This window comes from Sceloporus occidentalis, unplaced genomic scaffold (assembly GCF_023333645.1).
Source record: "Sceloporus occidentalis isolate IW3139 unplaced genomic scaffold, rSceOcc1.0.p SCAF_444, whole genome shotgun sequence".
NCBI lineage: Eukaryota > Metazoa > Chordata > Lepidosauria > Squamata > Phrynosomatidae > Sceloporus > Sceloporus occidentalis.
In genome coordinates, this window is record NW_028317424.1 from 213,378 (window position 1) to 226,008 (window position 12,631).

The 12,631-nt window shown below is 47.4% G+C and overlaps 1 protein-coding gene across 2 annotated transcripts; it reads left to right on the plus strand.

The window, feature by feature from the left end:
* The first annotated feature begins 679 nt into the window (after window positions 1-679).
* LOC149271940 (integrator complex subunit 13) lies at window positions 680-6,943 on the plus strand. 2 transcript variants are annotated; one of them, XM_089506984.1, is made up of 17 exons: window positions 680-904; window positions 1,327-1,401; window positions 1,491-1,693; window positions 1,957-2,037; window positions 2,235-2,325; window positions 2,666-2,794; window positions 2,913-2,936; window positions 3,585-3,669; window positions 3,908-3,994; window positions 4,282-4,371; window positions 4,485-4,663; window positions 4,903-5,073; window positions 5,494-5,648; window positions 5,830-6,060; window positions 6,287-6,426; window positions 6,519-6,654; window positions 6,904-6,943. In XM_089506984.1, the coding sequence occupies exons 1-17, from the start codon at window positions 680-682 to the stop codon at window positions 6,941-6,943; spliced, it is 2,142 nt and encodes a 713-aa protein (XP_089363110.1). The 2 variants fall into 2 exon arrangements, with proteins under 2 accessions (XP_089363110.1, XP_089363111.1); XM_089506985.1 differs by lacking the exon at window positions 2,913-2,936.
* Window positions 6,944-12,631: the final 5,688 nt, after the last annotated feature.

The window sequence follows — 12,631 nt, forward strand, 5'->3', positions numbered from 1 at the left end:
TAACATGGCGCCACTATCTAGAGCTAGTATCGGAGACGCAATTACCGTGCGCTGGGTTGCGCGTGCGCTTTGACAAAAAAACACCCCTCCAGCTGCTATTGGCGAAGGAGGCATTGGACAGCGCGCGCGCGCCAGCCGTACAGCCGCTTCCTGCGCGAGCGCGATGTGGCGCAGCTACGGTAACCTGCAGGGACAAGAATCCCCTGAACGCGAACCAGGCGGTCAATGAGGAGCGGGGTTCTGCTGGCTGAAGCTGGGAGAGACTGCTAGGAGGGCCCCGTCTGGGACATGGGGGCATGACAGGGGTATATAGAACCCCCACATCAGCTGTGTGAGGAGGGACCACATAGACAGGTGAGGGCAACATTGAACCCTGGGTGGTAGCGGACATAACCTTCTGGGACAAAGAGCAGACACGATCAGGATGTGCTGGGGCACTGAGGTTGCTGCTGGGGCAGATAGGGGCCTAGGAGATACTACATTCTGTGCTACTGTGTACACTGAGCTTTTACTTATGAAGAGCAGTTCTGGACTAAACCCCTAAAGGAGGAGCAGTCACCATGGCAACCAGTGAAATCTCCCTGCACATTGCTCCACGCTTAGCACCGGGATTACGCTTTGTACCTGAAATAAAACGTCTCCTCTCTGATTGCCCCCCCCCCCCGACATGCAGGTCACGATGAAAACCTTCTCCGAGTCGCACAAGACGGTGTTCGTGGTGGATCACTGCCCCTACATGGCAGAGTCGTGCCGCCAGCACGTAGAGTTCGACATGCTGACAAAGAATCGCACCCACGGCATCATCCCGCTGGCTCCCATCTCCAAATCGCTGTGGACATGCGCGGTGGAAGCCTCTATGGAGTACTGCAGGATAATGTACGATATATTTCCGTTTAAGAAACTGGTAAGTGTTTGCGGATGGCCCGGCTCAGACGTAGATGACGTAATACAGCGGTGGACGCAGCGTGGGAAGTAAAGCGATGGGTACCTAACCGGCATTTAAATAAAAATACTTGAATGAGTCCTGCCCTCCACTGACACAGAGAACCCGGGGCCTTAATAATGCGCGGGCACAGCAGTCGCTACCCCTTTATACGTGCCACGGGGGTGCCGATCGGTTCTGCGGCGTGAAATGCGACGGCGGGTGACAGCTGTTTATCTGCAAGAGAGTTCAGTTTATTCTGTTTGGGCATCAGGTGAAGAGAGACAGTTTGAGGACGTGAGAGAGGACATGTATGTGACTGACGGGGCAGGTGGATAAAGAATGCATTGAAGCTTGGGATGGAATAAACTGAAAGATGTGAATAATTGTCTCATTTTCCGTAGGTGAATTTTATCGTCAGTGATTCCTGTTCCCGGATTCTGAATTCTTGGGGTCAGGAAGACCAGAACCTGCAGGAGGTAAGCGTCTAGCGCTGAGCCGTGTCTGCCGGCTCCTCTCTCGATGGAAATGTTTGAATAATTACTTTTTTTTTTTTTTTGCTCTTCAGCTAATGGCAGCTTTGGCAATGATCGGCCCCCCAAACCCTCGTGCGGACCCCGAGTGCTGCAGTATTCTGCATGGACTTGTCGCAGCCGTTGAAACCTTATGTAAAATCACAGATTACCAGCATGAGGCCCGGACGGCTTTGATGGAGAATGCAGACCGCGTGGCGAATAGGGGCCGAATAATCTGTCTCACCAACGCAAAAAGGTTATTTCAGCGCCATTTATTTCCCTGCTAAACGGACATAGAAAAAAATATATACCATGAACATTATGTTACCGCCATCTATAAAATGCTGGTAAAAGACGAGTTAAGATACCGTTACTTCTCCTATAATATGTACTTAATATGTAACTCTGCATCTCGAAATCTTTTACGCGAGTCTCTAAATCCTCCTTTGCGCGTTGCGTGTGCTGGTTGGCTATGCGTGTGCCGTGGCGAAGTACAAATCCCTGTCCCGTCTGTTACAGCGACAGCCACGTCCAGATGCTGGAAGAATGCGTAAATGAAACGATTCACGACCACAACAAGCTGGCGGCGGGATCAGATCAGTGAGTAAACGTGAATATGATCGGGACTGTTTCTTATATATATTTAAATATTTACGGTCACTTTTACCCAAATTTAAGCAGGTGGTGATCAGATAAGCGCTTTAATTCTAAGAAGCATTTGTTTTTGTGATCAGATCGCTCTGATTTGACGTCTGTCTCGCTGGTTACCGACCGACTCTTCTCTGCTCCTTTTTTAGCCTGATGCAGATTCAGAAATGTGAACTGGTTTTGATCCACACGTACCCCGTTGGTGACGAGAGTTTGGTTTCCGATCGCCCCAGAAAAGAGGTAAAACACTAAACGGTGCGGCTCGGCGGATGCGAAAAGGCCGCAGATATTATCCCCGGATACAATTACAAAAATCTTTCCTCTTTTACCCCGATGTAGACGGACAGTTTGGTTGTTATAACCTCACCTTACAGACCTCTTTCAGAAGTGTAGAGCTCTCCGTTGCAGGGGATCTTGTGATATTACAGCCCCTGCTCCCCGCCTCTGCCTTTTCAGGACACCTAATGTGGTTTTGGGGGTGAAAATCATGTTAACCCTTTAAATTATTTTATTTAGTAATAACCGCAGATTAACGGGGGACTCCCGGACTCCGTGTTAATCCCATGTGTTGTGTCTCTAGCTGTCCCCTGCGTTAAGTAGCGAGGTGCACAGTGTCCGCGCCGGACGCCATCTTGCCACCAAACTGAACCAGCTGGTGCAGCTTCACTTTGACCTCGCGTCCACAACCATCACCAACATCCCGATGAAGGTGAGGTCCAGTCCCCCCGAGCCCGTCACACTTAACTTCTTACAAAAGCTTCTGAATTTTCATGGTTTTATTTATTTTTTCCCCCCTCTCCATATCATATTTTTCTGTTTTTCACTAGCCCACACTCAATGTCTGTGATCAGGTTAGTACATTTTGCAAAAACATCTTCTTCGAAGACCAATGTTCCCCCTGAGCAGGACTGGGGAACCTGATAACTAAAGCGTTGGCTTCTGCTTTCATCACGAGTTAAATCCCCCCCGTGTCGTCCTGTAGATCCTCTCTCCTTCTGTGTTCTCGTGATGTGCCACATCTATGTCCTCTTGCCCATTTTTTTCCCTACATCTATAGTTTTTTTTTTTGTTGTTTTTTTTTTCTTTATATATATTTATTTTTTTATCCTGGAGTTATTGCGTTTAAAATCTCCTGTGGGATCTAACCCATGTTGACTCGAGTGTGGCTTTGCTTTCATTTGTGTTACTAACACTGTGCAGGCAGGGAGTATTTCATAAAAGTTTTGCAGCAACCAGGAACTTATTCTAAATTCTTTAAAAATAAATAAAAAAAATAAAAAAAAGGAACATTCTCAAAAACGAACAGTTTAGTTTTCACCATAAATTGTTCTTCTCTCTATGAGCTGCCTGTTGTCATTTTGTGACGATTCTTACGTTATTATATGTTTTATATTAACAAACATACCAATGGGGCTTTTTTGGGGCGTTCACGTTCTTGACTGCTTTTAGCAGAACCCGTTCATGATGCTCCTTTCTTTTTTTTTTGTTTCCGCTTTAAGGAAGAACAACACGCAAACACGTCGGCCAACTATGACGTGGAGCTGCTACATCACAAAGAAGCGCATGTAGAGTTTGCGAAGAGCGGTACGTGCGTCGGGTCATCTCCGGCGTGTCGCAGCTGGCACCTCACGCTGCTATCGGTCATTAAAGGGAAATTGTCACAAAGTGAAGAAAGATAGATCCTAGTGTATTTAAAGCTCAATGGAAGGATTGCATATGTGATAATGTTCTGTCTGTGTATTCTACCCCCTCTTGCTGAAGCATTCTTACATTGGTTGTATCTGGTTGATTGGCGGTAAATGTGTCGCATTTTGTTTGGTAGGTGATGGGCACGTTGGTAACGGTCGAGAACCAAGCCTAAAAGAGACCGTGACGTTGAAATGGTGCACGCCGCGGACAAACAGCGTGGGTGAGAACGCAGATCTCGTTACTTCGTTATGAGTTTCTGGGATTTGGATTGGACGCGTCTGGCACGCTGCGATCCTAGAGGAGAAAGATCATGGGGTTTAAAAGATGACACTCAACCCCTCATCTCACTGACCCGCCGCCGGGGCAGATTACGTGCCGCGCTGATAGATTTGGATATGGACTGAGACAGCTAAAAAAAATAATCTCCTAGGCTTTATATCTAGACGTTGGTTTATGTTTGGAAGAAGCTCCAAGTGACTAATATGAGATTTGACTGTTTTCTGTCAGAGTTGCATTATTGCACGGGAGCGTTCCGGATTTCCCCCGTAGATGTGAATAGCAGACCTTCCTCGTGCCTCACCAACTTTCTTCTTAATGGTAAGAAAGTAATATTAAAATTTGCGGGTCGGAATCATTTAACAAAATGTTTGTTGGACTCCGTCGATGATTTATCGCGCCGGCTCTCCGGTTACGTGATGTGTGTTTTTCAGGTCGGTCGGTGTTGTTGGAACAGCCGCGGAAGTCTGGATCCAAAGTGATCAGCCACATGCTAAGTAGCCACGGAGGAGAGATCTTCCTGCACGTGCTGAGCAGCTCCCGATCTATACTGGAAGATCCGCCGTCCATCAGCGAGGGCTGCGGAGGAAGAGTCACGGATTATAGAATTACGGTAACTTTCTTGTCAAGCTTTCCTGGCCCGTCACAAAGTCCGTCCGTTTCTTCCACGCTCGGTTTAAACAGATAGGATTTGTGTGCGTGTTTAAGCTTCGTTATAAAGGGTTTCTTTAGGTGATTAAACGGACACTTATAGCAGCTGCTGTCCGTTACTTAAAGGTCCTGTGTTATTACTGTTCATGTAACAAACTACGTACGATTTGGATGCTTCTATAGAATTATTTGAATTTTTAGGACTTTGGGGAGTTCATGAGAGAAAACCGGCTGATGCCTTTTCCGGAGCCCCGGTACCGGATGGACGGGACTACGGAGGTTCCCCTGGAGCGAGCCAAGGAACAGCTAGAGAGACACACGCGTTACTGGCCAATGATCATCTCTCAAACCACCATCTTCAACATGCAGGCTGTGAGTCTAGATCGCGATACATCTCTTCCATCCAGCAGCTAGAATATGCCCCGTGACAGTGGCTTGGAGGTGATTGTCCCGTTCGGGGGGGACCGTTTGGGGTGGAAAGCCCCAGATATGTTTTCTATGAATGGACCGTAGTCTTCATTAGGTATAATAATCTCTAAGTCCTAAACTACATCTCCGCAAACTAGGATATCTTGCATTGGTTACATTTATCCTGCCTTGTTGGTTCTGAAGTTTGAAAAGACCCGCTCAATGTGGATCGGTCACACATTTTTTATGTTTTGAGTTTTGGGATTAATTGCTGTGTAATGTTTTAAGAATCGGAGGTCTGATTTACGTTAACTGCAGCCACTTCAGACTTGCCCTTATTCTGGGTCTTTCCGTGGGAATCCGTTAGCTTGTTTGTGTCCTCAGGTTGTACCTCTGGCCAGCGTGATAGTCAAGGAGTCGCTGACTGAAGAGGACGTTCTGAACTGTCAGAAAACCATTTACAACTTGGTGGATATGGAGAGAAAAAACGACCCACTCCCAATCTCTACGGCTGGTACCAGAGGCAAAGGACCCAAAAGGTGAGATGCCAGATGCCCTGGAGGGCACGAAACTGTCTGCCCTGGCCTGTGATACAGAGATTGGGTTTGGAGTCCAAGAGTTATTGTTAATGGCATTGTTCCATGACTCTGATCCATACAGAAGTTTGCAAGCTTTTGGGGTCTTTCTCTTCTTTTAATGCATCTCCTTTTTGCCCGGTAGAGACGAGCAGTACCGTATAATGTGGAACGAGCTGGAGACTCTGGTCCGAGCGCACATCAACGGCTCGGAAAAGCAACAGCGGGTACTCGACTGCCTCCTGGCCTGCCGGAGCAAGCCGCCCGAAGAGGAGGAGCGCAAGAAACGAGGGCGCAAGAGGGACGACAAAGAGGACAAGTCGGAGAAGAACTCCAAGGATCATGAGCACGACAAGAAGTGGCAGGAATCGGAGAAGTAAGTCATTCCCCGGCGCCTGTACGCTCAGGGTATTAATGTGGCCTCTTCCCCCTCTGTTACTGTATGCAGCATTAAGGGGGTAATTGGCCCAGTAGGCGGCTTTATGACACTCAACGTTCAGTGGTAGAGCTCCAGAATGTGATTTAAGTGTGGGGGGGGGTGGTTCTGGGGTGCCAGCTCTCATATTAAAAACTGAAACTTTACGCAAATACTTTTTATTTAGGGTGAAATCTGCGATAGATCGGGAGAAGGAGGACCTGGCAGAAGCTGAGGTCATCAAGGATTCCCCAGACTCTCCAGAACCTCCTAACAAGAAGCCTCGCAGTGCGGTGGAGGACGTGCCGGCCGTAGAGAAGTCCAAAGGTAATCATTCGATGTTTCGGTCAGCCTTGTCTGCGCTGATCAGATCATGAGTGAGCAATAACCTTGTCCATAAACGCGGTGTTTCCTCACAGGCCCGATGTCTCTGCTGACGCTCTGGACCACGAGAATCCACGCCGCCAATTCCAAGAAACACCAGGAGTTTTTCGGCCGCCTCAATTCCGTCAACAACAAAGCTGAATTGTACCAGCATCTCAAAGAGGACAACGGGTGAGACCCCAAACTGGAAATTCTAACCCGATTTAGTTGCCTCCAAAAAGCTCAGCGTCAGTTCTGGATTTTTAAAATGGCAGAAGTTAGAAAAGATGCATCAGTTTTTATAAAAATCTTTCATTTTGGTATGGTTTAAGAAAAAAAATGGAGACAACTAGGAATGGTAGATAAGTGTCAGCGGTGGGAGGAGATAATTGCATTTTTTTGTTTGTTAACCTTTTTCTATTTATTCAAACTTTTTGACAGATCGGACGTGTTGGAGAACGGAAAGCCGAGTCGGCAGTGACCGCTCCGCGTTGTCAGCGGTTTTATGCTGAATATTAAATGCATAAATTAAAATTCAGCCAATCATCTGTATAAAAATACTTTTTAGGGAATTTTTTTTTTATTTTTTAAGGGGTTCTTTACCAAATGGGAATGTACATTTACAGGGTACCGTTATTAAAACTTAAAAATGACACAAAAAATGTATTTTAATATACTAAGAGCTTCACGTGTTTTCTTGTGTATATTAGTGGATCTCTGTTAGCCCCGTACATTAAAGGTTTGTTATGGTGATTTTTTTTCCCCTTTGTTACTAATATTTTGGGGGGGGGGGGTTTAATTTATTTTTTTAAATGCCAAAGGCTGCATTGATATATAACTTACTCATATATATGTAATTTAACTCCACTTTCATTAACAGAGTTTAGTAATTTTAACATTTCTTGTTATGTACCTGGATTGTTGCTGCTTAGATGATTTCAAAACCATCTAACCAGCAACAATCCAGGTACATAACAAGAAATATTAAAACTACTTTTATAATTGGTAGAGAAAAGACAACGGTGGATTAAACGGTGAGTGCTGGTGACTCACTCGCAAGGGAACCGCGCTGGTGACTCACTCGCAAGGGAACCGCGCTGGTGACTCACTCGCAAGGGAACCGCGCTGGTGACTCACTGGAAAAAGACAATGGCGGGTTCCTGAAGCATTAGACGACATTAATTGGGGAAACGCACAGGCTTATATACAGGTTAGGTGGGAAAAAGACTCACTGGGTAGTCCGCATCTTCCCGCCCTGTCCAGACAGTCCTGCGCCACGCTTAGGTCACTGAGGTGCTATGTCAGTGTAACTTTAGGCGTCGTTCTCAGCGTGATCCCGAAGCAGCGGCCTCAATCCCCGGGGGGGGTGATGATGGTATCCTGGGGTATGATGGTATCCACGGGTCCTGAGGTATCCTGTCCAAAAAGTGACACGGTCGGCCGAAGGGACCCCGAGCGACAACAGTTCATCGTTTTCCCAGGACGGACCACGAGATCGCCGGCATGCGTACGATAACCGTGCAGGCAAATCTCCGTTCCCCTGGCAGTCCCAGTGACCAGGAATCTGCAGGAGGTTCCTTCTCTGAACCACCCCTGGTCCGTACCCCACGTACCTCGTGGGGTATCTCCATACAAGAGCGCTGGGGTTGAGTTGATGGGCTACGAGGGGTTAACGTCCGTGGGCAGGGCATGTGGCACAGGGGCAGGGTAGGACGTGAGGGAGAACAAAGCATAAACAATAATCACCACATATACCAAGACATACAGAAATCAAACAATAATTATTACAAACGGTGCCTAGTAACCCCTGGGGACGCCGAACCCCGATACCCCACGAGACTTCCTGACAAGTTTATCACAGTTAATTTCCAATAGAAAAAGATAAGCATTTATTAAGATTATTAGAAGAAATGTGAAAGTGGAAACGTATATAAAAAGGTTCAGGCAGCTCCTGCTGTGTTTTGCTTCCGTACTTTTGTGTTTAGAACTCTTTCCAGCAGAGACAACCTTCCGAATCTTTATATTTCTGGAAAATTTCAGAAACACCCTGCTGTCCCTTCTCCTCTCGCCCCTCGTTCCATCAGAAAGTCCTCCCGGGGAGTGTCTTGGGCGAGTCAAACAGCCCAAAAACCCCTTAAGGTATTGGTGGTTCCCAGACGGGGCAATTGTCTGTGAATGACAGATTTATAATAAGTAACAGTTCCTTTTGCTTATCTCGGGCCCCTGGGGTCCCGCCTGCCCGTAGACTCCACTCTCAATGATACAGTAAATCTGGAACCAGTTTTTTTTTTTTATTGTTGAGAAAACAGGAAACTGTTAAAGCTCCGGATTCCGGCTGATATCACGTTCTATTTTTAAATAACTGAGTGTTTTCTCCAGAAAACCTTTATAATACTCAGCAGAACTCTGCGAACCCGCACCGTATGAGCATGGCGTGTAACGTGTCGCGGAATTAAGACCATCGCAACCATTCTCATCCTGACAAGTGAATTTTTATTGGATGAATTAACGATCAAGTGGAAACCGACCTATGGCTTTTATCCCTTTGGAAATGAAAGTATTCCGTGTGATTCCACGTGCCCAGCCCCCGCTTATCTATCAATAATCATTTTTTGTTGTATAAATGGAGCTTGGATAATAGTTCTGCAGGAATTTAATTTATTAACCCGTTTCCTGCTGTTTCTATACACATTATCGGTGCTTTTAGGGCCGTAGAACCCTGCGATCCCCTCATACCCAGCAAACATTCTGACCTCCTAGAAAAGAGGGGCATCAGGGGAGGAGAGAGGGGCATCAGGGGAGGAAAGCGGGACTGGACAAACTAAATAGAAACCCTGCTGATTAATGAGTGGCTTGCGTGACCTTAGTGGAGCGGCACGTGTATCATTTCCCACGAGGGCCAGCAGGCAGAGCAAACTCGATGTTTTATTAGATCCCCATACAGAGTGTGAAGGGTTAATCTCTGCTTGCAACAGCATTGTGTCATATCCATAATGTAACAAGTTGCAGATTCCAAACATTTCCCCGCAATTTGCCCCACGGGGAGCGCATTCTTCATGCAGCATTGTTTTCAAGCAGCTGCATATCAGCCATTGGTATGGAGTTCTCGTTCTGTTATCTGACCCCCGATCTACTAGACAATAGCTCGGTCTTAATCGCCCAGCTGGACTCACTGACTAATGAGAGTCTATGGAGGAACGGACTTCATTAGCATTGCCATAAAGCATCAGCTCAGTGTGGTGTTTGGGCCGGTAAAGTCACCCAAAATATCACATGGAAAAATGGAAACAAATTAAATATCTAATCATAGGCTGAGCGGCTAATGCCCTCGCGGCACCAAAGTCTGAGTTTATGTGCCGTTTCGGCCCTAATGGATACTCCGATGTAGACTCCGCGGAATAATGGGATCTCCCCAGTTTTTGGTGCTTCTGCCCCCAGGCCGCAGGATCATCACTGCGGATTTTCAATTCCAGATCTTCTTCTGCCCCTCGGCTCATTAATCACCACCCTCAGTCAACCAATAAAGGCTTTTACATTAATCCCTCGCCGGAGACACAATGTATCCTGTTCGCTGTTTGCATTACTTCCCTTTGCAAACTAATAAATTCTTTTGGGTTTTAGTACCGAGTTCCGGTGACACCTTGATGAACCTTCCTAGCACTGAACCTTTCCTGCACTTACCCCTGGGGCGGTCTTTGTGCCAGGGGCTCTTAGTGCCCTCCTGGGACCCTTTTTAGGGCCCCTTACCTGTACAACAGATTATCTCTTGGTCATTTGGACCCTATTGGGTCCAGCGGCATCTTATATGGTGGCGCAGTCTGCCCCAACGATGACTCCTCTCCAACACGCGCCAGTACGAGTTAGAATAGATGGAGCAGAGGATAGATCCAGGATCGGCAGGAATGATTTATCCCTTGGGGCATTTTATTCCAAGCTTTTGATGGGTCATCCAAGGAATCCCATGCAGCGGTGTATTTAATTTTGGCCTGATCCTTTTAGCCACCCCCACCGCCATCTTCACTACAGGGGCTTTTATTTTACGCATTTTAGTAAAATTGCTTTATTTAAAAAAAAAAGACGCAGGAAAATCCTGGGAATAAAATCCCGAAAAAGGGAATAGGACTGGGGGGTATTTAGACAGAGTAATTCTAGTAGTAAGGTTTAAAAGTCTTCTTTTCACCATAGGAACCGACAGAATGTTCATGCCGATTGGACCATTCTTTTGATTGCTATGGCAATAAGGTCACACTTCTACCTTTGCCCCAGAATCGTTCTTTAGAAATAACCCCAGAGTATGAGATTGAAAAAGCTGGATCCCAAACTTACTAAAATGGGGTAAATCACATACCAACCTGATTCTCTTTTTTGTCTTACTTGTTTTTAGAAAATGCACATTTTTGGGTTCTTAATGGGTTAATGTTAAACAAATACTTGTGTTTTTGGAACTGGAAGCAGCGACTTGTATCCTCGGATCTATAAGATCATGGCTGAGGACAGGAATACGGTTTCCTTGGAAACGCACGCCAATCAGCTAATTAGTATGTGAGTTACATGTCTTGACAGCACAGAATCCTGGTGCCGAGTTTATAATGTGGGGTTATCACCATAGCAACCAACGAAACGGTTCAATCACCAAAAACTTTCCTTTACTCGTAGCTATTTAATTTGCACTGAATATTGTTTTTATTCCCTGCATGGGAACGTCAGAGGCGTGCAGCACCCCCAAGACTTATTACAAAGGTGCCCCACAGAGGGCAAATGTTTCCGGGCATCTACAGGGCTTGCTGAGGGGGCCGGTGTTTGCCCCTTTTGACAGGGCGCTTGTAATAACCCTGGCACGGTGTGTCTCTGATGTTTGCTCTGCGTGGAATCTGACCGTGGAGCCGCAGCAGCAGTGGCCTTGTACACAGCATCCGGCAGTGCAGCTAATTTAACCCTGTGAGTGCTGCCAGCTGTTGTTTTTAATATAAGTGAGGTAATGGGGCAACTTGTAGTTGTTCTGACACTGGGTATTTGTGAAGTAAAGGGGTAGTTTGTAGTATTCCTAGCCATGGCAGTATATGTAAGGTAAGGGGACAGTCAGCTACACAGCCCATTTCCTCCCTCATATTAATATGCCCTTTCTATGTGCCCCTAGGGCAGTTTTATTTTCCAAAGTATCCTTTCTGGGGCAGTTATTATTAAAATGCCCTATCTCTGTGGCCCTGGGGCAGTTATTATTAATGTGACCCTCTATGTGCCCCTGAGGCAGTTATTATTAATGTGACCCTCTCTGTGGCAGTTATTATTAAGGTGACCGTCTCTCTGTGGCCCTGGGGAAGTTATTATTAATGTGACCCTCCCTGTACCCCCGGGGCAGTTATTATTAATGTGACCCTCCCTGTACCCCCGGGGCAGTTTTAGCGCCCCTCTCCCCTCATCCTGTACGGAGTGACTGACTACCACAAACCTTTCCTTCCTGGCCCGCCCAGCAGTCCCTCCTATTGGCTGCCTGCCGACCGGAGCCCCTCCCCTGTGCTGGAGCCCGCCTCGGAGCTGAGCGCTGACCCGATCCGGGAAACTTCCTCCCGTGAGGCTCTGAGAGGGGCAATTACTGAGGTACCCCGGGACACCAAGAGGGGCACTTACTGGGGGACCCCGGGACAGCAGCTTCTGGCTACCTAGCGACCGGGGCAGCAGGCTAAATACCTCCAGGACTGAGACAGGCGGGGCATCTAACTTACTGCCCCGGGACAAGACCAGGGGCACCTCGCCAGCTGCCCCCCGGACACCTACAAAGGGGCATTGGGATAACTAACTGCCTGCGGACACCTGCAGAGGGGCATCCGGATAATTTACTCCCCCTGGACACCTACGGAGAGGCACTGGCATAACTTACTGCCCCTGACAGCTACAGAGGGGCAGCGGGATTTCTAACTGCCCCGGACACCTACAGAAGGGCATCAGGATAACTAACGGCCCCGGACACCTACAGAAGGGCATGAGGATAACTGCCCCTGGGCATCTACAGAGGGGCATCAGGATAACTAACTGCCCCCGGATCATAGTGTGCCACCTGTCTTCTTACTGCTTGGAGAGGCAGGGTGTTTAATTGCCCCCGTGGAGGGCAGGACCATGCTTCTCTGCTAGACGGGGCCCTGCAGGTTGGGGCCACACGTGCCCCCCCGGA